The sequence below is a fragment of the Acanthopagrus latus genome, chromosome 1 (genome assembly GCF_904848185.1).
Source record: "Acanthopagrus latus isolate v.2019 chromosome 1, fAcaLat1.1, whole genome shotgun sequence".
NCBI classification, from domain to species: domain Eukaryota; kingdom Metazoa; phylum Chordata; class Actinopteri; order Spariformes; family Sparidae; genus Acanthopagrus; species Acanthopagrus latus.
In genome coordinates, this window is record NC_051039.1 from 5,658,253 (window position 1) to 5,686,143 (window position 27,891).

The 27,891-nt window shown below is 42.9% G+C and overlaps 1 protein-coding gene across 1 annotated transcript; it reads right to left on the reverse strand.

The window, feature by feature from the left end:
• On the reverse strand, positions 1-27,891 carry LOC119016969. The gene is made up of 74 exons (XM_037093359.1): positions 27,869-27,891; positions 27,658-27,694; positions 26,067-26,189; positions 25,591-25,790; positions 25,407-25,510; positions 24,943-25,055; positions 23,873-24,103; positions 23,689-23,763; positions 23,346-23,587; positions 22,964-23,045; positions 22,673-22,816; positions 22,085-22,287; positions 21,866-21,975; positions 21,559-21,677; positions 21,293-21,469; positions 21,170-21,201; positions 20,273-20,370; positions 20,124-20,146; positions 19,999-20,020; positions 19,870-19,897; positions 19,704-19,782; positions 19,473-19,619; positions 19,138-19,343; positions 18,168-18,262; positions 17,962-18,074; positions 17,688-17,864; positions 17,572-17,603; positions 17,377-17,474; positions 17,152-17,174; positions 17,042-17,063; positions 16,917-16,944; positions 16,742-16,826; positions 16,485-16,631; positions 16,197-16,408; positions 15,994-16,097; positions 15,587-15,699; positions 15,313-15,489; positions 15,197-15,228; positions 15,002-15,099; positions 14,777-14,799; positions 14,667-14,688; positions 14,542-14,569; positions 14,367-14,451; positions 14,110-14,256; positions 13,824-14,035; positions 13,621-13,724; positions 12,784-12,902; positions 12,536-12,691; positions 12,151-12,368; positions 11,982-12,067; positions 11,730-11,866; positions 11,512-11,637; positions 11,235-11,425; positions 11,052-11,140; positions 10,410-10,537; positions 10,203-10,330; positions 9,956-10,073; positions 9,434-9,652; positions 9,156-9,326; positions 8,372-8,521; positions 8,213-8,277; positions 8,000-8,129; positions 7,796-7,881; positions 7,575-7,704; positions 6,545-6,735; positions 6,261-6,351; positions 6,029-6,149; positions 5,749-5,939; positions 5,082-5,237; positions 4,864-5,000; positions 3,640-3,782; positions 3,451-3,545; positions 1,697-2,351; positions 1-490 (listed from the first exon to the last, which is right to left on the reverse strand). The coding sequence occupies exons 3-74, from the start codon at positions 26,118-26,120 to the stop codon at positions 399-401; spliced, it is 8,985 nt and encodes a 2,994-aa protein (XP_036949254.1). The 5' UTR covers positions 26,121-26,189; positions 27,658-27,694; positions 27,869-27,891; the 3' UTR covers positions 1-398.

The following is a 27,891-nucleotide window of genomic DNA, read 5'->3' on the forward strand; positions in this document are numbered from 1 at the left end:
TGATTTTGCAATCACATACAATCTGAGTTTATTAATAACGTCCCACAGCTCCAGACATGTCGTTCATTTTAAAGGCAAGCCTGCTCTTAAAAAAACAAAGGGGGAAACGCAGGATAACAACAACACAAATACAGCAGAAACAATCACATTCATTTGTCTATTAAGCCTTCATTTTAACGAATAAAACAACTGAACCACCAGGAATGCAAAGTTAAATGTGTCAGAGCACTGAAGGGTTCATTAATCAAGAATACGTTATTCACCTGTATTACAACAAGTAGTAAATGTCGTTTTATGTCACTTATGGTTTGAGGTAACTGGCTGTCTGACAGTATTTCCCTCCTATTAGTACATATATAGTGCATTTATTAATTAGATTAAACAGCCACGTTTGTTCCTCACACAAAAATGTGCTGAGAAGTGACGAGGAGCACGAGGAGAACGAGGACGGAGAAGCCGGCGTCGGCACGGACGCCAACGCCACTGCTGCCTAAAAAACACACAAACACAGACTCACATCAGAGATCAGTAACATCTCACGACGTACAGTGTACACAATTTATCAAACCAACGTTAAATATGTTCTGCAATCAGTGTCACATGTTATACCGTGATTATAAGAATATATGCTGGAGAGGCAAAGTCGCACCTCTTCTCCTCTTTAACACCTCATTTCAGAAAAAAAATGTGCAGCAGTTAATGGTGAGAAATTTGTTTTGAGCCTGTTTGAATTATGCTACGAGCTACACATGATATTCAGTGTAAAGGATGTTTTTTCAACTCAAGAAAGTCGAGTAAGTATGTGACTGTGGATATACGTAATACGCAACAGCCGTCTCATTTAACGCTCACTGTAAGTTAAATGTTGTAGAGCCGATATAATAACCAGCTCACAGAACGGACGAACTCTCCTTTCACATAACTGCAGCCGTCCACACGAGCAGACTTTCACCTTTTTTAATAGTTTTTCTGTGCCAAGGTGACGATCGTGTCGGTGTCGGTGATGTACACTGTACGAGACGCTGTAGTTCCACACAAAACTCAATGATTCTTTACCAACTTCACAACAAACTGTGACTTTCTCAAGTTGAAAAAAAGTATCTATTAAGTTGAATCGTGCCGTGAATTGACGATATTTGTAAAATGGGATCAATATTTTTGTGAAATATGGTCCCATGAGGGAAAACTGTCCCACCTCACATGGTTACCATCCAGTCACAGCTCCACATTTAATTGAACTACTGCCATTGTCCCAGTATTCAAGGAACCAGAGGAGAATCAAGTTATTGACAAAACTATGTCCGACTCAATCACTGTAGGCGGCGACATTGCAGCTTGTTTCAGCTAGTTGCTGCTTGACCTTCATCCGGTTGACCTACAACCTCACATACCAAACAAGCATGGATGACCTTTTTGGTGCTGTACTTTACAAAATACGAATTGTATCAACACCTCTCCTGTCTTTCTTTTGCAACTAAACTGTACAGATAGTCCGTACCAAAGTCTTACAATAGGTGCGACGTACCCTGGGATCATTGGCCCAAGCAAACATACAGGGATGCTAAACTGCTGTATTTCAGGGTGCATCAGAAACACTCAGGACATCTTAGATTCATCTAAAGGTTGGATGGACTTCTAATCTACCTCACACCTCTAGTAGTATTCAAATCTTGCAACCACAGTTTTTAGGACTCACCGGTGGTGGCAGTCGATCCTGCTGTGGTGCCGGCGGATCCAGACCCAGCGGTAGTTGTCGCAGAGTTGGAGGTGGTTGTAGAGCCGGCGTTCACAGTCGTAGAAGCCCCTGCAGAGTTGGAGGTGGTTGTAGAGCCGGCGTTTGTCGTTGTAGAAGCCCCTGCAGAGTTGGAGGTGGTTGTAGAGCCGGCGTTTGTCGTTGTAGAAGCCCCTGCAGAGTTGGAGGTGGTTGTAGAGCCGGCGTTCGTCGTTGTAGAAGCCCCTGCAGAGTTGGAAGTGGTTGTAGAGCCGGCGTTCGTCGTTGTAGAAGCCCCTGCAGAGTTGGAGGTGGTTGTAGAGCCGGCGTTCGTCGTTGTAGAAGCCCCTGCAGAGTTGGAGGTGGTTGTAGAGCCGGCGTTCGTCGTTGTAGAAGCCCCTGCAGAGTTGGAGGTGGTTGTAGAGCCGGTGGCCACAGTAGTGGAGCTCGCAGCGTTGGAGGTGGTTGGAGTGGCGGTTGTCGTGTCAGCCCTGCCTCCGGTAAGATCCAGTCCGAGTGTGTTGAGCTGTGACTGAGGCTGCGCCCTGATCCAACTCTGTACCAGCGTTTGGTTTTCATAGGACTTCAATTCTGCCACATTCTGGCCGAGAAGACCTTGAACTTCATCAACTGACAGTTGCTAGGGAGAGCAGAGCAGAGAAATGTTATATATGGGTGTAAATGAGTCACAATTTTCTGTCTTCTCCGGTCCATGATAGCCTGAAGATCTCTTTCTTATATGCTTCAAATGTCAGTGATGTAGAGTAAAATGTAGAGTCGTGGAGTTGTTTGGTACCGGAATGGTTACAGGGTCATAGACAGAATATTATTTATCATTATAAATCATAGAAGGGTCGTGTAAATTGCATATTCTGTTTGGGTATTCCAACTCATTAAGATATTCCTAAAGTTAAGTTTTCTGACTAGGACATGTTGGATATGCCAATTCGATTCAGGTTTTTCGGAGCATTCTTTGGAGATGTCTACTGGGAATTTGTAAAATGCCTCTCAATCGGGGTTTTTACCACATTTACAACACATGTCCTCTTCCAGGTTAACGGTCAGTTTTGTGAGTGATCCATACATTTATATAGGAAGTAGATATACAGACGGAAAGATAGCAGCCATTCAAACCACCAAGAATTGCTCGTCTAGACTTGTTTGCCTGATCTGTTTCCTTTGTACAGACCCTGTTCTGCAAGGAAAATCTGATTTCAAGATAAATCCTGAACTGTCTTTGAGTCGCAGCCTGTAAGTTTGAGGTTTTAAGAGAAAAAAACTTGATGTGTCAGACTGCTGAGGCCATGTGAAGCCTCACACTGAGCGAGGACTGTGGGTTTTCTCTATCATCACTAACATCGACAGCATGTTGGGAAGGAAGCTCTTAATGAGCAGTATGAACGATTACAGCCGGCAAAGACTGTTTCAAGAACATACGGGCAACAATTGTTTTATGAAAAATGTTTAAGTTATATTCTTTTTTAATCCTGCAGAACGAACCAGGTACGTTGAACTCCACTCTCCCATTGCAACAAAATGCAAAAACAGAATGCTTCACAGCACTTCAGCCTTCTGTCTCGGGCATTGTTGCCTTTTTGAAACCTCTAATTAACAATCAATGTACATTGAGACTCCTGCTGTTCATGAACACCACTAAAATCTAATAAATTACAGTTAGAAACAGCCAAACACACACTCACACACACACACACACACACACAAACAAACACACAACTGACCAGTACAACGCTCCCATCCAGACTGGTGAAGGTGTCCATGTCCATGCTGACGTTGGAGGCCGACAAACTTCGGACGTAGCTCACATTTGCGCCCCCTGCAGGCCACGAAAGAAACAAACAGTGAGTCAGCTTTGCTCACATGAAGTTCATCATGCAGTGTGACGATGTGTTTTGTGTCTGTTTGCGTACCGAGGTACGTTTTTGTGAGCTGGTAGGAGGAAAGAGAGATAGTTTGAGAACGCGTGTTTGTGGCGAACGCTTGACTGGCGATGTTGAACAGGACGGTCTTCTTCTCTGTGGTGCAGTTGGACACGTCCAGGGCGTTGGCGTCTCTTCAGGAGACACAAACACAGTAGGAATGAGAGGAGGAATAGTAGACGTTGGATACAGGAGGTAGTACTAAAATATAATTCCCACACGATCTGGAATCTGGGTGCAATAATATATTTACAATAGTTTATTTCTTTTCATAGTGCCATTTTTATGAAAGCACAAAACTCCATTTCATCTTCATTTGTTGTTTGCTGGGTAGATATATGTCACTGTTTTGTTATTTCCTGTTTTATTTTGAAATTCTGCCCTCATATGTCATGTTTTGTTTTTCATTGCCTCCCTTTGTCTGTTTTCCTGCCCTTTTCACTCCTCAACCCTTGAGTATTTAAGTCTGAATCCAAATCTCCACCCTCTGAACTTGCAAACTGATCCCCTCCTGAACTTCAGTTGTACGTACCGCGACATGTTCACTGTCATCACTTCACGCTTGGAGCGCGTGAGATAAGACAGCAAATTTAAGTCACTGATAGACAGCTATGAGACTTACAACAATAAAATCTATTTTGATTACCTCAACAGTCTTTACTTCTTAATATTTCTGTATTATCATGCAGTTGAGTTTTATTTCTAGCCTAAACGATTCAATGACATTATAACAAAGTAACTTTTACCTGTTCATAAAAAGTTCCATTATGTCACGTCCGTATTGCAATGAACTGTGGGTAATTGAATCAGTGAAGTCCAGTGAAGTCTCCAGAGAGGATGCAGCGTCTCTTGGTCAGTTTGTCATTGGTTCTGATTCCTTGCGTTTATATCTGGCTCGTACTTTATTAAGCTTTTGAGTTTTTTTCTGTAATTTGTTTTTATCAACTTTGGTTAACAGCTTTATTCTATAAGCTCGTCTCTTGTTTCGTTACCTGCCTGGCCTGTGTGCCTTGAGTTTGGGCCAACTTTGTGTAAACCCAACAACATTATCACAAGAATCAGCATTTTACATAGTTTCAAGAAAGTTTTTCGAGATCCCTGACTTTATTTTAACCTCCAATTTGTACATTTGTCTTTGCACTCATGGTTTCACAAGCAACAATGGTAACACACACACACACACACACACACACACACATTGCCCTGACTTCTTACTTGAGGCTTTGCTGGGAAATGTTCCTCAAAACGTCGGCGTCCAGAGAGCACAGGTTGGCTCCTCCGATGGCGTTGAGCTCAGCGCTGCCCAGTTCGTTCCCTTCCTTACTCAGATATTTAGAGATGATGGCCTCCGCCTAGATGAGAAGACACAAGTCACTCACCTGCTTCAATGCACAGATACGCAGTATACTCTACTCATTTACTGATCTGCTCACCAGGCTCGGGTCCCACGGGCCGTTTGTCGAGTCCATCAACGCAGAGAGCGTGTCGATCTGAGTGATGCTCCACTTGCTGATGTCATCTTTACTGGCCACACGGGACGCTGGGCCTAAGAGCTGAACCTGACTCTCTGGGATGGAGGCAGCGTAAGCCTACAGATATGTGAGAATGAGACAACATAAAAGTTATCAGTGGTGTTTTGACTGTTATTGTCGTCATGTGATCTTCATTGTCACCTTAACTGTCCTACAGTTTACGTCGCATTCGAAAATCAATGCTTCTCGGCTGCCATGTTGACTGGGAGCGAAACAAGCACTGCTAAGGTGATCGTTCTTTTTAGTAAACTCACAAACAATGTTCTCAATGCTGGTGTTCATGTGTAGAGACCCTGGCAATACTACTAGCAAAGTTTCATGTTGTGTCGAGCCTTCTTAGTGTTTTAGAAATAGCGATTTTGATGCTATCGTAAAAGTGCCCGTAGCACTCCCATTGGAACTCAGTTTGACCCGAAAACGAATACATGGTAAATCTTAAAAGTGCCCCTTTCGTTGTATTTATGCTTTTACACGAAGGTTTGACTCATATACATTCATAAAAAGAGCTTAGGTTGCATTTTGAGAGAGTTTCACTTTAACCTCTCAGTTTAAAAAAGGCGTCCCCTACCTCTGTCAGCTTTCTGAGAACAATGGCGAGGTATTCCTCCTGGTCCACCTTCTGAGTGATTGCATCCAGGTTGTTCTTCACAGTGGCGGCACTGAGGCAGAAGTCGAACTGGTTGATGTCGTCGTAGTCGAAGGGGAACGTCTCATCGCTGATGGTCACCATGGTGATGTTTCCCACAGTGCACTCGCTTGCTGAAACACACGAGATAATACACAAAAAAGTTAAAAGTTATAAATTCAGGAGGATGTCAGAGCAGAGCAGACGACGGAGGGCGACTCACCCAGAGATCGCTTTGACTTCTTTTTATCAGACTTTCTTATTTCCCTCCTCATCGCCTTTCGCCTCTGTCTGTCCACTTTGTTGGTCCTCAGGAAGTATCTCAGGAAACTCCTCTTTGTTTTCTGCTCGCACGAATAAAGCAGACACAGATAATTAAACAAAACACGAGTCACCCACCTCAATACAACAGCAGACAGGTGAGGTAATGCTGCGGATGAACGGGAGTTACTCACTTTGTCAAAGTTACCATAGAAGGTTGAAGTCAGATACAGCGGTAACATGCCGAGGTCCCTCAGAGTCTCTTCATTCCACGTTGATGGAGCTCTGGTTGATGAAAAACAGAGAGTATAAAAACAGTGAAACTCAAATCGAAACAAAAACCCAAAGTTTGACTATTTTGTTGTGGAGAAAAACAGACCAACAGGGGAATATCTGAAAGGAAACTGGAGGTTGTTGGCCAGAAATGAATCTGCCGAGTGAGGTTTAACGTTCACTGTATCATCTTCTGCTGACGTACCCGTATTTTGTTTTCCCGCTCTGCAGCAGAGCTTCAACAGCAGCTGCCTGAGCGTCCGTGAGCTCTGGGCAGCTGTTGAGTTTATCCAAGATGGACGGGTCGGAGTTCTGGATGTACGACCCGTCCAGAATGCAGCACATGTTTCCCATCACCGATATATTATCCTCAGTCAAACTTGTGCTTGTTATACCCTTAGAAAATAAAACAAGTAAGCACATGTAAGCTTCTGTTAGATTTTCACTGACACTCGATCTGACATTTAATTTAAATAGTTTAATCAGTTGATTTGTCCTTTGTGGTTCAGAGATGTAATTAACATCTATCAAGTCCTGCAGGTTTATTCTGAACTAAATCTGAGCACACAGAATTATCTACAAAGCATCACAAGATCGACATTCACAACAAATGGACAATTCAAGGCAATGATTTCAAAACAACTGTGCAACTGTTTTCACTGAGAACTTTTTGGGGCTCAAATAACGGTTTGAATTGAATGAAATAAAATAAAATATAACATAATCTAGACATTGTGTCTTAAAATGTGGCTTCCTGAAGTGTATCCTGATTTTTGTGTATTTCAAAGATTCATTTTAACCCCTGTACTGTAATCAGATTGGAGGGGGAAAAAAGCAAAAGTGAAGACAGATTTTAAAACAGCGAGGAAAACTCAAACCTCAAAAAATGTCTCTGATACCGATTCTAGTAAAGTTATTAGGTTGTTTCTGATGATCTTGTTGGTGCTCCAACCCAAAATTTAACTGAATCGGCCTCCTCAGAAATGTAATTAAACCGTCATGTAATGCTTTAATGTTCCTTCAGGAAATTAGTTCAATTAATTCAACAAAGGGACATTTCTGAGAAAGACACTTTGATTTAGAGCAAACTAATAAAACTATTATTAACTCTTCTCAAGCCTGCAAAGTATCAATAACTGGTGCATCAGTTGTCATGATACTGTAATCATTTCCATTATAGAACGGTTGTGTAAATGCCAGTTTGAGATGTTTGTGTGGGTGTTTGGGGGACTCACCAGGCAGCTCCTGCAATTAGTAAACAGATCGTTCCGTTTGTAGCTGAGGTCGGTGGAGAAAACGGAGAAGTCGGCATCCGCCAGCTGCTGGAAGTAAAACCTGCAGCTGGCCTGCGGCACCAGAGAGTAACTGAGGAGACGGAGAGACTTAATTAAGAAAAAAAAAAAAACTGCTCTGATGGTTTCTAACTCCAGTCCAACGCAAACGACTCAAAACTCACTCGTAGTACAGCAGCACGTCGGGAGGATAGAGGTCGAAGCTGGTGGCATCGGCTTCTGCTCTGATGTAGCTGTACATGCAGGTCAGCTGTCGGAGACACGAGCATGAAATCGTCATCAGTTCTGCGTGCACTCCTGTTACTGCTCCACTCAGCAGGTGAGAAGATGTTGACGTGGAAAAACTGATAAATTAGGTGCACAAGTACCTGAGTCTCCACCAGTTTGACCCTGTTCCTGCCTCTCCTCCGACAGGCTTTGATCAGCTTGTTGATCTGACCCCTCTTGATGGTCCTCACTCTGGTGCACGTGAACCCTTGCAGCACTGAGGATGACAAACTTCACACACAAACAGACAAAGACACAGTTTATCTCACTTTTAAACCCTCCGCTTTATCGAAAAACACTCTCCGGGGACTCACTTGTTCGGACTTCCCAGCGCTGCGGTTGCAGTTTCCACGGCGACCACGTCGAAGAACAACTCGACCTGAAGAAAATAAAAACACAGAGTGTGACGACGTACGGTCCAGGAGCCGTGATCAGGACCAAAGGTGTGCGTTACAGGGCTGCTTCCTCTTAACCTGCTGCCGTTTCCATTTCTTCTTGTTGAGTCTGGTGATGACGGTGGTGCTACTTGAGAGGCCCAGCAGCAGAGCAGGAGGGATCTCAGTGGCCAGTTCATCCGGAACGTTCTGGATGATCGTCTCACTGTTGCTGTTCACGGATATGATCTGAGTGAGGATGTGGAAAAGTGAGGTTAACGAGTCTCACTGCCCTTTATTTATGTAGCAGAGTGGTCTCAAAGTTGTGCTCTACAAAACAGATGTAACGTGGCGAGCAAACTTTAAAACAATTCAATTTGCTTCACGGGAAAACAGTAAAGGTTAACAATTCAGAGGTGTAGAAGTCCAGGTAAGATGTCCTGGGAACAGAGTTTAGAATTAAACTAGCGCAGTTTAAATGAAGGGATGAACAAAGACACAAGAATACAGTAAATACTCCAATATTTTGGTATTTTGATGACTAAAATTGAAATCAATTACTATATATTATATAATTTATAACATAAAAAAGCAGCCAAGCTTAGAGGATTTCATCTTTAGCTGTTATTTGTTAGAGTACGCAGAGCAAAATAGGAACATTTTTTTAGCTGTGATTAAAAAGCGATTGTCTAATATGAACAGAGAGAGATTATAACCTGCAACTTTCAAATGTACATCCAAATAAAATAATATTACCAACACAGATTGCAACATTACAATAAACAGTGGAAATTATGAAATTAAACCATTTTTCAATCATGGTTGTTAAGTGTTACAGTAAAATCCTAATAAATAAATAAATAAATTAATACAGCTGTTTTACCTGAGTAACGAAGGTCTGCTGGACGATCTGAGGAGCGGACGTCAGGTGTGTCACAAACGAGGGATTTTGGGACGCAGTGATCAGCTGGGAGCCGCTGATGCTGCTGAACGTCGTTGCAGGAATTCCCGTAACAAGCGAGCCCAGCATGAGCAGCGCTGACGCATTGGTGATCTGGCGAAATGGAAGCAGAGAAACTGTGAGACGGCTTTGCGCTCGCAGACAAGAACCACTGCACCTCAAAATCAAATCTCGTGGTTCAGCCGACGGACTGCAGCTACCTGCATCATCCCCGAAGACATCAGCGACTGGATGATGGCCTTGGCCTGACCTTCACTCCAGCCGTTCACGCTGCTGAGGATGCCGATGGACGCGATCAAGTCCTGAGGCCTGATCATGGCGATCTGAGCGGTGGATATGCCGGTGCTCTCGCTGCCGAGGGCAGAAATGACCGAGGCGTCAATGTTGTCGCCGAAGTTACTCGACAGAGCTGCAGCGACCTACAGAGGAAAAAGCTCAGTTAAACTTTGTCAGTTGTAATGAAGATTTTATCGTAAAAATAGAGCAGTGTCCCTGGATGAACCAGGACACTTCTCATCAAAAATGAGGAGCTTAACTGGGCACGTGTAACTCCCTAAAATTAATCATATCCCACCAAAAAACAAACAAGGATAAATCTAAGCTGCTCAGTATTTCAGTTATTTTCCTTCATTCATTTCTTCCTTCCGGCAGATCTGTCTGCTTGCAGAAAAAAATGGTCGCATCAGCCGAAATGTAAGTGTGTGTTCTTGTGTTTTCATCACCTGTGGGTCCAGGTCTGTACAGAGGGTGGTCAGGTTGTACAGAACTATTTCACTTTGTGCTGCGTTCAGCTGGAGGAACGCTGGACCGGGAACAACACACCGAAACACCAGAGGAAGACTGCAGAGAGAGAGAGAAGAATCCGTTACACACAAATAGTATAGAATCGTTCAGGTACGTAGTGGTGGAGGAAGTATTCAGGTGCGTGTGGCTGAAAGGTAAAAACACATCTGAAAGGTTTAGACTCACAGTAAGGGATTGAAGTTGCTGTCCTGCTGATAAATGAGCTCAGTGTAGTAGTTGGTGACGTTGACAGGTAAGACGGAGTGGTTGAAGAGTGCGATGTTGAGAGGGTTCACTGTGAACACCTGGATACTCTGCAGGAGAAATCGGTGGGTGTTACTTTATCAATCCATATATCTTAAGCTCATGATCCCCTCAAACTGTGTTCAGTACCTGTGCAGAGCCGAATGTCTGGAAGTCCTCCAGAGTGAGGAAAGAAATGAACGGGCCGATGTATTCAGCAAACCAGGCCGTGGAGTTCAGCTCTGGGTCGGACTGGCTGTAACACCTCGGCACGGTCGCTACAACGACAGATTACAAATATTTACATAGAGGATTTTTCTGAGGAAGTGAAGTAAAGAAAGAAAGGGGAACAAATCAACAGAGAGCCCTGTACTAAACCCTTTAGCCTGACTTGATATCAACTTGTATCTACAACTTTTCTTGAAGACAAGTATGAACAATTATCATTTTGTTAGCATTTAGCTACCAAAGCATCACTAGATGTGACTCTACAAGTGCTTATTGTCAAATGCTAAACATTATTCTAGCTTATTAACTGAAAAGCTGCTTAAATTTACCATCAACTACAGGAAGAAGTACCAGTTCTACCTTAAAATATGTGTATTTGAACGTGCCGCTGTTCTCCTCCACTCACCAAACACACAACACCAGAACACGTTCACTGAGAAATATTGGTGACTCTCTTCAGGAGAGAAGAGTTGGAGTCGGACCGTTACATCTCTAGATTTGTCACTGGAAGTCGTTGCTTAGTTGGAAACGAGACTGTAGGTGTGTGTTAGTCTGAGGACTGACCTGAGGTGAGATACGACCTGATGGTGTTGAAAAAGTCCTCCCTCGTGAAGTCTGCAGTGGTGTAGTTGTTTTCACCCAGAACAGAGACGCTGAAAAACAAAATTAAAACTGAATTATTTTTAGAGACAAAAATATACATTTCTCACAGAAAGAGCACGTAATGTTGTGTAAACCATAACGTACAGCTTCTGGAAGGCCATGCAGGAGGCGTTGTGTGTCACGTTGGAGCCGATCAGAGTCTTGCTGAGGAACGCCAAGTAGTTGGGGAGGCGTCGGTCGAACCAGGCGTCGGCCTCTGACCTGCTGGAGCTGCTGAGAGCGACGGGCCAGACGCAAGGCAGCGTGGGCCGCCGCACCGCCGCCGGGAGAGACTCCTGCAGTGAATATACACAGACTTGTTTTTACATCATCAGTGTGTCTGTGTTTTTTTGTGTGTTTTTATGTGAGCGGCGGTACATACAGTCTCCAGGAACACAGGCGTCTGGATGTAGTTGCTGTAGATCACACAGAGCTCGGCATCGTTGTCGACAACGTCAGGACGACGAAGGAAATCCCCGAGATGTGACGGAGGCATGGAGTTCACCAGCTGGAGGAACAGCAAACACTCAGTGAGTCATCCTCTTCCTGCTCTCATCCAAACGAAAAGCTTGATGACTTTCTTTCAATAATCTCTTTTACCTGATGCGTCCTGTTGTGAGTCATGAGGGAGATGAAGGTGGTCAGGTTGGGGAACTGGAATCCCATGAACGAGCGCTCGATGAAGGAGTAGAAACTGTGGTTGTAGTTGTCACCGTAGCACTTGAGAGGGACTGGTCCTGGGAAGAAAAAGAGAAAGAGATCATCTGTCAAACAAACTTTGATCTGCTAAAAGCCGTACTTTCAAAAATTTGGGATTTACAGTAGTTTTATTCTGTGAACACTTGTCTTTACCTCTGAGCGACTGAATGATGTGATTGTGGATTTCTTTCTTCGTGACTTCCCTGAGCGAGGAGATTGTTGAATTCAGGTCTTCGACTCTGAAACATAAAAACAAATGTGACATTTGTCGTACGGGCAAAGAGGAAGACACAAAATGACTACATTTTCAGAGACTCCTCACCCCTGCTGCTCGACGCTGCAGTTTCTTCCCGCCAGAATGCGGAAGAACGGCGCAACGTGGTTTGGCGACAGGTCGACCAGCAGGGGGCTCATCCGGTTGTGGAGCCACAGCATCACAACTGCATCAGCTACCGTCGAGGTATTCGAGAGGTCTGCGCGGTCAAACACCACCTGCAACATGGCCGACCTCACCGCAGAGGGGAACATGTTTTGATGATTCTGCGGACGGAGAGAAAATAAAGGATAAGCAGATAATATGTAAACAAGTAAACGTTCATGATAAATGTATGAATTTTCTATCTTCTAGCCTATAAAAGTAGATAAATTATATCTGTGCTGTTTGTTCAAGATGTGATTTAAGAATTGGTGTTTAATTTTACACTCACGCTCATAGCAGGTGAGAAGTCATCGAAGAAGGCCGAGAGGTGTTCGGTGGGGACGTGTTTCATCACCGTGGCAACCTGGGCGGAGGAGCTGAGCTGTCCAGGCGTGGCGGACATCTCTGCCAGCTGTCTGACCGTCAGCTGTGGTAAGGCTTCCATCTGCAAGTACGACAACACAGGTGAGACAAAAGTAGAGAAAGAATGGAAATAAACAAACATCATAAAAGAGGAGAGAATGTGACAGGAAGTACCCCGGAGAAGTTGGAGTAGAGCATCTGCAGGTCCCGGAAGGACACGAGGGCGGAGAAACCTCCCAAGTTCTTCTGCAGCCAGTCTCCACTGTTGCTCGTGTTTGAGCTGCAGCTGACATCTGAACCGCAAGACAAGTTTTACAGGATACTGTACATACATCTAATGTGCTGCATCTGGAGAATCGTAGTTCTGTTTGTGTCTCAAGACAAGATGTACAAGATCGCAGTAATCATGCTACGGATTATGAGACACATCAATATTAGAACTGATTCCAAATTGATTAAAGTTTGGTTCCCTTAATGAAAAATGTGAATTTCCATTCTGCTCAATGCTTTCAGCCTTCATTACTGCTAAGACTACATATCTGGAAGCATGCAGAGGTGGGAAGTTTGTGTAATTTGTGGTTTTGTTATTTCCTGCTTGAAGTTCTGCCCTCATGTTTCATATTTAGCTTTCCATTTCCGTCCTTTGTGTGATTTCCTGTGCTCACCTGCGTCCTGTTAGTTAATCAGCCCTTGTGTGTATACTACTGTTCACTCCCTGCCGTCTTTGTAAATTAATCTGTTCAGTTTCCCATCCCGTCCTGCTCATGTGTCCACATCCCCGTCGTGTCTCTCTGGTTTTTATTGCCCATGTCATTCCTGGTTTGTGCTTTGCTTTTGTTTTTGTTTCTCTTCAGTTCTCTGGTTTTGCTTTCTGCCTTGGTTGCTGTATTTCCTGATTAGGATTTTACTGCAGTTGGTTAACAGCTATGTAGTGGCACTCTCAGTTGCACTCTTTGCCCTTTGTGAGTTTACATCAATAATAAATGTCCTCACTGATGTCCACATCCCTACCTGTGGTGTTCTGCCTGGTCAGGAAAGCCTTTATGAAGTGTGTGTAGACGAACACCTGCTTTGAAAGTGTCATCTGTGGCTGGACACGGCTCAAAACCTGCACACTGAGTTCAGAAATAAAACAAAGGGTTGTGTTAAATGCACAATACAAAGAACAACAAGCAGAGATAGTCACTGAGGTGACAGTGAATAACTGAGCGTACATCTGCTGGTAGCTGCTGCAGTTCAGTCCCTTCGTGGTGAGACATGACAGGAAGTCAGGAGAAACTGCAGGCAGGAATGGAAGAAGCCGTCGGTTGAACCACAGCTGGATGAGGGCGGGATTACTGAGGCCGGCACTGCCGAATGTATCCAATCGGATTTCTCGTATAGCGTCCAAAATCATCATCACTGCAGGATTTCTGGGGTCGAGAGTCTGCAAGGAAAAACACCAACAGTGTCTAAATCTGATCAGGAGTGAGTAACGTGAGGAGCGTTGCTGATTCACACCTTGTTGGTAAGAAGATCCAGAGCTTCATCCAGCACATGTGAGGCTTTGGAGAGGAGAAGCTTCCAGACGGGTCTGGAGCTGCTGGAGTTGGAGGAGCGATGACATGTCAACAACTCAGCCAGATCCTCGGCTTTCAGCCCTGACAGCTGTGATGACGGAGCAGAAAGGCAACAGGGTGACGTGAGAAAATGCTCCAAACAAACAGTTTCATAAGTCAGCAGCTTTAGGACGGCTGTAGATCAGAGATGTGTCTCACCGAGGCACAAGCAAATTCCTCAACAGGAAAGTTACAGAAACTTCCGTTCATCCGTCTGCTGTCCAGGTGGAGCTGCAGCATCGTGCTGGAGTTTCAAAATAAAACAGGAAACGTCAAACATTTATTGACAGTAACTCACAAAAGAATTTAACAGAGCGTGGTTTATAAATCTTACCTGTTCACTCCAACACAAATGTCTGTCTCTGTGTAAAATAAGAAGAGATGAGTTTGTGGTGATTATTGACATTCACATACTGAATTATATCAAAATGAACCTGCTGAAGCAGTGAGACGACTTACCGTTTGTCATGGTAACTGTGCACTTAGTGGGGAAAGATAAGAGAGTTATTAGTTCTCTGTCATCAAACTAGTTATGAGACTAATCAGTAGAACAAAGCACATTTAATTACCTCTCCACTGTAAATGATGCAACCTATAAAAAAAGTAAATGATACGCAAATTAGTTACAAACATACTTCAGATAAACACGCATTAAAATGCTCATTTCAATGATAAGATTATATAATAATGAAACACAGAGACTTTGATACAGCACAGAACTTACACAGAATGAGTAAATATATTATTTTATAGTATATAAATGTCAATAATATGTTATATCCTGTTCTTCTCACCTGGTGGTATGTGCCTGGATAAAGTAATCTTGCTGTATGTGATGGATGACACGACATCGAGAGAAACATTCATCATGGCCAAGTCCATTCTGTCAAACCTACAACAGCAACATGTGGGATTAACATCACAATTATGTCTTTAATAAGTGTATTAAAACATATTTATATAATAATCAAAGGTGAACATGAACTTACAGTGTTCTGAATGTTGCACAGGAGAAGTTTCCCTTCAAACACAGAAAACACAGAGGATCAACAAACAGTGCAAAGTGCAGATTTTGAATAAAGAGGAATCATGTTTGTCTTTTTACCAGCTGGGGCAACAAGGTGAGGCTGGACAGGAACTCTGTGAATTTCTTCTGGTCAGGAGACTGAGTCAGGTGATCAAAGATCTTATTTATGAGGACGTCTTTGTCTGGAAGAGCTGGAAGAGTCAACACCAGCAGCTCTGCAGTCTGATTAGGAGTCAGGAGTCGGAGGACCTCCAGCTAAATGGAAGAGCAGGAACAAAAACATGTTTACAGCCGCTGAAAATTGAAATACTGGTTTTCTAGAGCCTTGATGTTAGCAGGACTGAAACCTTACAGGGTTAAATTGTGGGTTGAGGTGAAGCAGCTCTTTGAGGGACAAGAACTGTGAGAACGGACCCAGATTCTTCATCAGCCACTCTGCACTGTTGTTGGACACACAGTCTGGACCTGGACCAAGTCATGAAGATAAAGAGATGTATGTAAATGATAACATATTCGCATCCATGTTCAAAAATATGAAACAGATTTGAAAACAGACGACTGGACGGTGCAGCGAGAAACTGAGTGCGACAGGAAACAGATGATTAACTCCTTGAGGACCACGTGTATAAGTATATTAATTCATTTTAGGTCACTAGATGTTCTCTTATTTAGCACCACTCTCAGGCTAAATGTTGCACTCTTTGCCCTTTGTGAGTTTACATCAATAATAAATGTCCTCACTGATGTCCACATCCCTACCTGTGGTGTTCTGCCTGGTCAGGAAAGCCTTTATGAAGTGTGTGTAGACAAACATCTGCCCGGAGTGTGTCATGTGTGGCTGGACACGGCTCAAAACCTGCACACTGAGTTCAGAAATAAAACAAAGGGTTGTGTTAAATGCACAATACAAAGAACAACAAGCAGAGATAGTCACTGAGGTGACAGTGAATAACTGAGCGTACATCTGCTGGTAGCTGCTGCAGTTCAGTCCCTTCGTGGTGAGACATGACAGGAAGTCAGGAGAAACTGCAGGCAGGAATGGAAGAAGCCGTCGGTTGAACCACAGCTGGATGAGGGCGGGATTACTGAGGCCGGCACTGCCGAATGTATCCAATCGGATTTCTCGTATAGCGTCCAAAATCATCATCACTGCAGGATTTCTGGGGTCGAGAGTCTGCAAGGAAAAACACACCAACAGTGTCTAAATCTGATCAGGAGTGAGTAACGTGAGGAGCGTTGCTGATTCACACCTTGTTGGTAAGAAGATCCAGAGCTTCATCCAGCACATGTGAGGCTTTGGAGAGGAGAAGCTTCCAGACGGGTCTGGAGCTGCTGGAGTTGGAGGAGCGATGACATGTCAACAACTCAGCCAGATCCTCGGCTTTCAGCCCTGACAGCTGTGATGACGGAGCAGAAAGACAACAGGGTGACGTGAGAAAATGCTCCAAACAAACAGTTTCATAAGTCAGCAGCTTTAGGACGGCTGTAGATCAGAGATGTGTCTCACCGAGGCACAAGCAAATTCCTCAACAGGAAAGTTACAGAAACTTCCGTTCATCCGTCTGCTGTCCAGGTGGAGCTGCAGCATCGTGCTGGAGTTTCAAAATAAAACAGGAAACGTCAAATATTTATTGACAGTAACTCACAAAAGAATTTAACAGAGCGTGGTTTATAAATCTTACCTGTTCACTCCAACACAAATGTCTGTCTCTGTGTAAAATAAGAAGAGATGAGTTTGTGGTGATTATCGACATTCACATACTGAATTATATCAAAATGAACCTGCTGAAGCAGTGAGACGACTTACCGTTTGTCATGGTAACTGTGCACTTAGTGGGGAAAGATAAGAGAGTTATTAGTTCTCTGTCATCAAACTAATTATGAAACTAATCAGTAGAACAAAGCACATTTAATTACCTCTCCACTGTAAATGATGCAACCTATAAAAAAAGTAAATGATACGCAAATTAGTTACAAACATACTTCAGATAAACACGCATTAAAATGCTCATTTCAATGATAAGATTATATAACAATGACACACAGAGACTTTGATACAGCACATAACTTACACAGAATGAGTAAATATATTATTTTATAGTATATAAATGTCAATAGTGTGTTATATCCTGTTCTTCTCACCTGGTGGTATGTGCCTGGATAAAGTAATCTTGCTGTATGTGATGGATGACACGACATCGAGAGAAACATTCATCATGGCCAAGTCCATTCTGTCAAACCTACAACAGCAACATGTGGGATTAACATCGCAATTATGTCTTTAATAAGTGTATTAAAACATATTTATATAATAATCAAAGGTGAACATGAACTTACAGTGTTCTGAATGTTGCACAGGAGAAGTTTCCCTTCAAACACAGAAAACACAGAGGATCAACAAACAGTGCAAAGTGCAGATTTTGAATAAAGAGGAATCATGTTTGTCTTTTTACCAGCTGGGGCAACATGGTGAGGCTGGACAGGAACTCTGTGAATTTCTTCTGGTCAGGAGACTGAGTCAGGTGATCAAAGATCTTATTTATGAGGACGTCTTTGTCTGGAAGAGCTGGAAGAGTCAACACCAGCAGCTCTGCAGTCTGATTAGGAGTCAGGAGTCGGAGGACCTCCAGCTAAATGGAAGAGCAGGAACAAAAACATGTTTACAGCCGCTGAAAATTGAAATACTGGTTTTCTAGAGCCTTGATGTTAGCAGGACTGAAACCTTACAGGGTTAAATTGTGGGTTGAGGTGAAGCAGCTCTTTGAGGGACAAGAACTGTGAGAACGGACCCAGATTCTTCATCAGCCACTCTGCACTGTTGTTGGACACACAGTCTGGACCTGGACCAAGTCATGAAGATAAAGAGATATATGTAAATGATAACATATGTTCACAGATTTGAAAAAAAGACAATCGGATGGTGCAGCGAGTACCTGAGTGCGACAGGAAACGGAGGACAAAATCCTTGAGGACCAGGTGCTGCTGCATTAGGTCCATCCTGTCAAACTGGTGGCTGAAAACCTTCAGACTGACAATAAAGTGAAGGACAGGATGAGACGTACATATATAGACGTATGCAGACGTATTCACATGTGTCCTGTTAGTTATTCAGCCCTTGTGTATATAGTCTTCATGCTCCCTGCTGCCTTTATATATTATATATATATTTGCACTTCTTGGATTGCATATTTTGGATTCTATATTTTTTGATTTTGTTATAAAAAGCCTGCTTGTTGTTTTTGACCGTGCCTCCCTCCTGTGTGTCTTACATTTGGGTCCTCAGTATTTTGCTACTCGTCAAAGATGATTAATTAAACACTAAATCACACAAAAAAAGTTAAACAACAGACACATCTTGCCATGTCGTAACCTAAATCAAACCCGCTGTTTGGTGGCCATTTATATCTGAGTCTCTCGACTTTACACTTAACATTAACCTGTTTCGTCCTTAAACCAAGCAGCAACCTTCTGGGCTGAAAGTGAGGCAAACCAAGGAATCCAAAAACTGAAGGAAAGGTCATCAGCATGACAGCTGCATTGAAGTCTGTGGGAGCTGCATGGAGGAACACACTAAACCCAAACATATCCACAGAACGTCACGTGACTCCTGATGAAGAAATGCCTCCAGAAAATGAAGGAACACACTTCAGAGAGCTGTTGTAGTGAAACACACTGTATGAACAGAGCAGTTATGGAGAGAAAGGCAGTTTGATTATCGAGCCACGCAAAAAACTTTAACGCCTTGTTGGACTGTGTAGAAGACCACCAAAGTTTCGAGGATGTTTAAGTGCACATTTCTTGGTTAAATCATATTAAATACGATGTTGGATATAAAGTGTGATAAACCGCAATATGCATGTTGATCTCTCATGTAAGACTGGGCATCTGTGGACAATCACTTACATCTGCTGGTACGAGTGGCAGCTGAGGTTCCTGCGGATCAGACAGTGCAGGAACCTTCCTGACGCCGACGGCAGAAACCCGCTCAGACGTCCGGAGAACCACGTCATGATGACACTGCTGTTCCTGAGCTGCTCGTCAGTCAGCATCGACACTCTGATCTCTCCAAGCACATCCAGAACCTCCATCGCTGAAGGAACAACCGCGGACTGTAGGACGGATCAGTTGATTGAGTCGTTACTGATTAAATTAATAAGAGATGCTTTGATTTGTTTATTTTAATAACCCTGAAAAGGAGTTGAGGAATTTCATGTATGTCCATCAGAGGGGTCACTGACCATGTTAGCCAAGATGTCCAGAGCTGGATCCAGCACAAAGGATAACTTGGTCAGCACCATCTTCCACAGCATTTTGGAGTGGCTGCTGTTTCCGGGCAGATTACACTTCAGAAGAGACACCAGCTGATGGGCTGAGAAGTTCTCCAGCTGCATGAGAGAGAGACAGCAAGCGGTTCATGTGGAAATAAATCTTCGTATTTCCAACTGGACTCTTTTGAATTAGATACCAACCTGTGCACAAGCATATGTCTCCAAGGTGACGTTGCAGGAAACTTCTGTAGAGGTGTTGAGGTGGAGGTGCAGGGCAGAGCTGTGAAAACACATTAAACGTGTCAGCACAGAGACTATCGACATATTTATTGGTAATTCTGGATAAAAACCATAACAAATGAGATACCTGTTAACTCCTCTGCAGACTTTAGTGCCTGTCGAACAGCAGAGGAAGAAAAAAAATCACAAATGATTTTTAATGCTTCTTAAGCATTCAAAGTAGAGACTTCACAACAAGGTTTCAAACAGATCTTACCATTGTACAGGGTTACTGGGCACTGGAACATTTTAAGGAGAATAATACAATTATTTGTCAGTAAAATTGAAACGAAAGCTACAAAAATAGAATAAGTGGAAGAATAAATTCAAGAGAAATCTCACCGCAATGTCCTCTGGCACACACTCTACACAAGTAGAATAGAAACATGAGAAAATATTCAGTTAACTACTGTGTGCATATAATAAAATATAGGTATAAGGGGAGCGATTGATCCTTTGTGTTTGCATGTGTGTGTGAGACAGAGACTGACCCTCCGGTGCGATGTTTGTCAGGCTGTCTATGCCGGCCCAGATGACCGGCTCCAGGTCTGGTGGCAGAGATGGCATCGCTCCGTACAATCTCTCAAATCTGACACGCAAATGAAAAGAATAAAATATAAAACCCTCGTTTAAAGATGAGAACAGGTGCCAGATTTTATTGAAGAAAATGTGAGAGAGAAGTGTCCAAAAATTAAAGTGAAATACAACAAACATCCACACCAGAACAGTCCAGCTGTCCATCAATTTCAATTTAAGAAAAAATAAACTGAGCTGCCAAATAACAAATAAACAGGTAATGATGAGGACATCGAGGCAAATGTAAACCAAATTGAATTAACCTGATAACAACTGGTTTATGAAGTGATTCCCAAACTTCCCGACATATTCCACTTTGAAAGGTCTCATGCTTTGATGCGTAAGGTAATGAATATACATGATACGTAACATTTCTCAATTGATTTTTCCAGAGAATGTAATATATCATGATGCATATTGATACTATATGAAATGTTTGCCTGGCGGAGGACACCTCTGGTTATTTCCAGGAACATGGTGGTCAAGGAGCTATTTTTGTCTGGTGCTGACGGTCTTGTAATGTATTTAATCATTTTAAACAAGTTGATCTACTTGAATCAGAGACATGCATTTGATATATCTACAGGAACATTTAAAAGGCACTGGTTGCAGAACTGGAGAGAAAAAGAGACAAATCTGAGGAGGCTAGAAGTTTAAGAAATTCAAAAATATCATCAGAGGCGTCTTGGGATTGGACAAAAAACATCTTTCATCTTACGTTTTAGTGCTTAAACGTAAAGAAAATAACTAAACAAAATCAATGGAACTAATGAGCAATGTGTTAAGTTATAAAACCTCCTTAAAGTACTCACATTTGTTTGTAGACACCACACGGTGGATCGTCCTGAAAGTGTGAATATTTTACAATTAATCATCCAGAAAAGTTCAAAGTTTTCCAAAAGCGTTAAAGTTACTGTGTCTGAAAAAAAAGTGACCTTTTTGGTGAGTTTGACCAGCGAGTGCAGGACCGATGCAAAATTCCTCTCCTCGGGTGACTCCAGCAGGAAGTCAAACACTCGGTCGATGACGACGTGTTTCTCAGGAGGGGCGGGAAGAGGCAGCAGCAGCATCTCTGCCGTCTGGTCGGGAGTCAAGAGGTGAAGAACCTCCAGCTGCAGGAGAAAAACAACAGAGAAGAGATGATTAACAGCAAGTGCAGGCTTCAGCTCAGACGGAGGTTTTTCAGGTCGTCTGGACTTACTCCAGAGAAGTTTGAGTGGAGCAGGTAGAAGTCGGTGACGGAGGCAAATCTTGAGAAGAAACCAAAGTTGTCTTTCAGCCATTCTGCACTGTGATTGGCTGAGGACACACAGCCAGGATCTGAAACATGCACATTTAATGTATATTTAATAAATTAACAAGTATTACACCTTTGTTTTGACATTGTAGTTAAAAGAATCTGAAAGTACTCAGCGGCAGATTTAAGGTACTTCACCTTCACCACTCGTCTGAAAAAGACCTTCTGAATTCTGTTTATAAGCTGCAACTTTTGCTGACAGTTTACATACCAGAGGTGTTGTGATGCAGCAGGAAGGAAAAGATAAAGTGCCTGTAGATATTATGACTGAACATCGGGTCGGCGTCCATGAAACTCATGTGTCTACTGAGGTCTGCCACACTGCACAAAGTAAAAAGAAAGAAAGAAAATACATGAAACGCACCTTACAGTGTGTGTGTGTGTGTGTGTGTGAGATGAAAATAACACCTCCTGAAGCCTGTGGACTCACATGGTTTGGTAAACTGGGCAGGTGAAGTTCTTGGTGCTGAGGCAGGACAGGAGGCCTGTGGGCACGTCGGGCAGGAGGGGCATCAGTTTGACCTTAAACCAGAGTTTGATGAAGTCCGGGTCGTTCAGGTGCTCCTTGGTCATCGGCGAAGAGTCGGCCTCGCTGAAGATCTCCTTAAAGTCAGACGCCAACTCGGTGAAGTTCTACGGGAGGAGAAGGAAGCTCTGATTTAAATTCTTATCCAAAATGTTTTCAAGTCGCTGTGCATTTCTTTAAGTTTGATTCTGGAGGTTTTGTTTGTCATGATTATCTACAGATATGTAAAAGTAATCTTGGTTTGTAACATTCAGCTGATTTTTAACTTTTATTATTAAGTTAGTTCTTTAAATGCACAGCTCTAGGCAAACAAAAAACACTGAATCTAAGTGTGTATATGTGTGCAAACAATGAAGTAACACAGGCAAATATTCTGATTTATGGTCCATTGAGAAACTTTGATTATCAAATATTTCAGCAGGAGACAAAAGGTAAAGGTTACAGTGTTTTTAAGATGGATAAATAGAAGGATGGAGTCGTTAACATCCTCACCGCGGTGGACAACTCCCTCATCAGCGAGTTCAGACGTCCCATCAGCTCTGAAATCATTCTCATGATCGTCTCCTCAGACATCGTCAGGTTGGTACGAGCGGCGCAGTGCAAGACGTTCGCCACATTTTCCACTGCGTCCGTGAGCTGGAAGGGGGTAAAAAACAAACAAACAAAAAAAAGATGTGTGCAGGAGTTGAAGGTGGACTTTTACAGGCCAACAAGGAGAAGCTGAGATAGGTTTAGATCACAATTCTGAGCATTTAAACGTGCAAAGATTAAATGAAGCCTCACCCCACAGGGACGCTTATCAAGAGTGATGCTGCAGACGTCCATGTGTTCAGAGGTTTCGTTGTCCATGCGGTGGTCCAGATAGCTGCACACAAACAACACACCAATGCACATTCAAAACACATTGTAATAACTTATTTTATCATAGAAACAAACACACTGATCTGGGTTGGAGAAAGTGAGACTGGTGGACTAAATAAATAGATAAATAGACTGTAAATTATGATTTTCCATCAAAAAATATATTACCAAAATACAATGCCAATACAATACATTTTGGTAATATGTATCAATATGTACATATAGATCTTTGTCTCTCTTTTTGTATCTGTACTGACACGCACTAAATAAAGAATACAATAGGGAAAAAATTAGAGTTACGGACAACACTTCGTGGAAGGCGAGTTTGATGTTTCCGTCCAGCAGGGCCTCTTCATTCGGCAGGAACCTCCGTAACAGCGGCATCACCACCTGCTTGTACCAATCCTCCACATCCGTCACGTCAAACTCCAGCTGCTCGGGAACCACGGCTGTGTCGTTTGTTCGGTACATGTCTGCCAGCTCAGCCAGAGTCCAGTTGAGCAGGAACTGGGTCAGAGTGGTGCTTCGTATTTGTGAAATGTCCCTCTGGAGAACACAGAGCGGGTCAGGAGTCATTTCTCCTGGCAGGTGGTCAGTTTATGTATCTGTGTGTGTGTGTGTGTGTGTGTGTGTGTGTGATATTGCACCTCTTGTGTGAAGGACACAAAGTCATGGACGAAGCTCCCGACAGGTCTGAACGCCATCATGAAACCATTTGCAATCTGTAAGTGCGACAAAGGAGATGAGGTTCGCAAACAAGCGCTCGACAGTCAAAACCATGTTGTTAAAAACCGGTTATTCAGGTTTTACATCCATGTGACATCACAGTACCTCTTGGAAGGTGTTCTGTGGGGGCTGAGGTGGGCCAATGCTAAGCGGGTATTCAGGGGTGGTCCAGTTGTGGCCCCATCCAGGGCCGCCTGTCGGGGGCGGAGGGCCGGTGCTGCCTGTCAACAAACTGTGGAAGACCAGGGTCAGGGTGCCGTTGTCCAAACCTGCGACCTCAGGCATCATCAGCAGCTCGGCCTTCTGCGCCGGAGACAGCAGGTGGAGAACCTCCAACTGTGGAACAAGAGCCAGAGGAACTTATTCGTCTACTGAGTCACTTAAACTAAATAGGCGGACTGTGTTCGTTGCAGAGTTTCTTTACGTTGCAACTTTACATTTGTTTTAGTTGTATTTTTCTACTTGTCTCTTGTCAGAACATGGTGCTAACGGTCTGCGTAGGTTAAGACACAAAAAAAACACTTGTTTAGGGTTTGGAAAACCCGAGCTTTGGCTTAAAATACCTTCTTCTTGTCACCACAAAAACAGCAATAGCTGGTTTTGGTCGCCAGTGAAACAGCTGGAAAACGTCCCCACAGACTCGAGCTGTAGTCGTCTGTTTGGAAGCCTTGTAGCTTGTAATAACACCACTTCCTTCCCCTCCACTTCCTGACTGTTAATAAGTATATGGTATGAATGTGAAATGTCACCTCGGACGTATCTATGGTTTGCAGAAATCACTGCTAAGATTAAAACCTGGTAACCGGGCTACAACTTTAGCTAGCTTAGTTAGCTTAGTTAGCTAGCCTATCATCCATGAGTAGATATGTTCTTCCTTCTACGAGGCGATACGGATAGAAAATAGTTCCTACATGAAAATCCTGGATCATGTTGAGTAACCAGGTCATGATTTCTGGAGGATCTGGATTTCTGGATTTCTGTTGAGTTTTTGAAATCCATTTATTGGCACTTCCATCATCTCTACTCTCTAAAACTCTTCAGCTCACACCAAATCAATCCAGATGAATGAATAGCCCAGCAGGTAAGAGGGGAAAAGACAACTAACCTTTGGATTGTTTTGTGCGACCCATTCCTTTAAATCTTAAGCATTTTGAAGAAAACTCGAGTTAACTCACTCCACTGAAGACCATGTTGAGCGCTGAGAAGTCCTTCATGCGGGCCATCGCTCTGAAGGCGCCAAAGTTCTTCATCAGCCACTCCTCACTGCTCTCGTTCCTGCCCACACAGCCTGTACAGAGATTATACAGCACATAAACACACAATCTGTGGAGAAATAATCTTGAAAAAATCTTAAAGGTCCTTTCTGTAATAAAAACTGATTTATTCATTCCCGACTCGTCAAATACTGAGGCTTCGGCTGACAATTCATTCAATCTTGAAGCGTCAGTATTTGATCAGTTGTGGATGAGACTCAAAAATAAACTTTTCTGTGCCGGTTAAAGGTTCAGTATGTATGGACGTCATCCTTCTGATATACATCAAGTGAATTATGTCAGTATCGATACCCGATAATGATTCTGGTTTTGATCAGTCCCAACTCCAGTCCAAAGTCCAAGTCAAGTCCAAATGAAAGCTTTACCTTCTACTCTGTCTCCAGACAGAAACGGCTGCATGAAGAAAGTGTAGATCCACTTCTGTCTGACTGGATCCATCTCAGAAAAATGGTGACTGAGCTCCTTCACCCTGCAGGAAGAGGTCAGATGGTGAGAAGTTGTTGCAGCGGAGGAGGAAACAGAAACACGTAGACGGAGACTCAGACGTACACGGTCTGGTAGGAGGAGCAGCTGAAGTTCTTGGTGCTCAGGCAGGACAGGAAGTTCTTGGTGATGGACTTCAGCAGCGGTTTCATCTTCACCTCCATCCACATGTGCACCAGATCTTCATTCTGGAGAGGGTCGGCTTCCTGGTTTAACTCCAGCGCCCCCTGCAGGCTGAGAAGTGGCACGCCTGTCATGCTGGACCTCTGTGGTTGTGGTGATGGAGGGGTGTGAGAGAAAACAAAATAAAATAAGACGGGATGAAAGTGGCTTGATAGAGAGATAGTTTTAAATGTATTTCCAGCATGTGAGTGAAAGAGCCTCCCTGAAAAGCTAACACGACATTTCATTAGAGGAACAGTCAAAGTCTGAGCGTTACTCCATGACTGCCAATATTACCCAACGAACTGGTTAGGTTGGAATTTGTGTTCCTTTCTTAGTGTGACTCCACTGAAGGACATTCCTGATGCTCTCATCCGTACCATGAACGTGTACACGTCCATCGCCGCTTCAAGCATGTCTTTCAGCCTCCGCATGTGATCTCTCCCCGTGTCCGTCGATGGCAATCCCACACACCGGAGAAAGCCCGAGGTCGAATCTGGCACCTTGGAATAAAAATGACAAAAAAAAGCGGGAAAAGTTGAGTGATGAGGAAACGATTTGATGAAACGCATTCCAAAGCTGCGTTTAAGTTCATCGCAGAAATCTGAAGACATTAGAAATCACATCAGAGACCAAACTGGTTTGATGTGATCCATGTGTGACATCAGGAATGTGACGTAGATTCTCAGGAAGCCAAAGCTGACTGTGGGCCTGCTGACTAATCGTGCAGCATTTAACAGTGATTTCAACATTTTTTTTCCATTTTACTCAGAGTGGGACCATATTTACAAAATGAACATCGTGTTTTGTTGAAGAACACTTGAATTTGTGGCTATAAACTAATTAAGAAACTGTGAACACAGGAACGTTTTTACTGAGGTAATAAATCAGATGAGAAGTAGGGTTATTTTCTCATAAGCTTACATACTATCAGCCTTTTTTTGCAACCAGTGGAGTCACCTCCTGCTGGCATTTGAAAGGAATCCAGTTTAAGGCACTCACTTTGTTCCGCTTAAGTGTTTTTTTGGCCAAAGTTACACCTTAAATCTGAAACTCTCAGCACAAAAATCATTCACCGTTGTACATTTCTGACATACTCACACTTTATTTGAGTATTTCCATGTTCCTGATACTTAATAATGTCACCATACAACACTGTAGTGGTAGTGTAGTGTACTTTTCATGCTCAGCTACATTCATTTGATATCTTTCGTTACTTTGCAGATTACACATTTCATCAGAGCCAAAGCTGCATATTAATTCATTCATTCATTTTACCAGCAAACTGAAAAATAAACAACGTCCAGGCAGATGATCTTCCTATGTGTACCTTAAAGTAATACATACACACATATATAGACATATATGTTTATATATTGTACATTTAAAACACAAAAAACATGTTTCCCATTTGTAATCACAGCAGGTAAATGTAGTATCCAGTGTTTTTGTTGTGCAGTCTGTGGCTGTTGACTACCAGATGTTTTTGATAAACTCTGCTGTGTTTGTCAGTGTTTTATCAGTATCATATATCTGGTAACAATGTGAAATATTGATCCTGTTGATATGTGATATTACCAGTTTGCTACTGTACATTTGAGTCATTACAGTTTCCTGAGACGGCGAAGTCACGAGGAGACAGCGGCTTCAAAGACAAATATCATCTCTGGTCTCCTCATATCAATGACTCTGTACTATTAAAACACTACCATACACTACTGTACTACTGTTTTCCCCTCACTTAGAGACTTTACTGCCAATTTGTTGTTGTTTAGGAAATAAATGAGGAATTGTCTTCAGACCAGAAAAAAATCAGGATTTGATAATTGCTCCGGTGACATTTGGAGGGATTTGATTTTGATTATAATCCCAATTCATCAACATAATCATAAAAAAAAAAACATTTATTATTTAAACACTTTTTTGGTAGAATTTTCTTTCTGTCCTTTTCAGTGAGTGTGTGCCACTCACCTGATTACAGTTTTCTTTTGCATCGCAGGTTGCATTCCTGTAAAGTTCCATCAGTGGCGCAACAAAACAAGTTTTGAGAGACAAAAGACAACACGGTTCATTATGATAACAAGCACAATCACATGGCTGAAGTGGAAAAGGACACATATGCTCCACTGGATTTGTAATGAAATATGTTTGCATCGTTCACCACTGAGTTATTCCAACTTACGGATCTTTCGTTGTTTCATTTGA

Excerpts from the sequence above, each read along its gene's own strand:
- LOC119016969 (XM_037093359.1), bottom strand. The coding sequence starts at position 26,120 with ATGCGGAGGCTGAAAGACATGCTTGAAGCGGCGATGGACGTGTACACG. Across the intron at positions 18,263-19,137 it reads TGCCACTCGTACCAGCAGAT|TCTGAAGGTTTTCAGCCACC; the intron begins GTAAGTGATTGT and ends CTTTATTGTCAG. Across the intron at positions 8,130-8,212 it reads GCGCTGGGAAGTCCGAACAA|TTTGTCATCCTCAGTGCTGC; the intron begins GTGAGTCCCCGG and ends TTGTGTGTGAAG.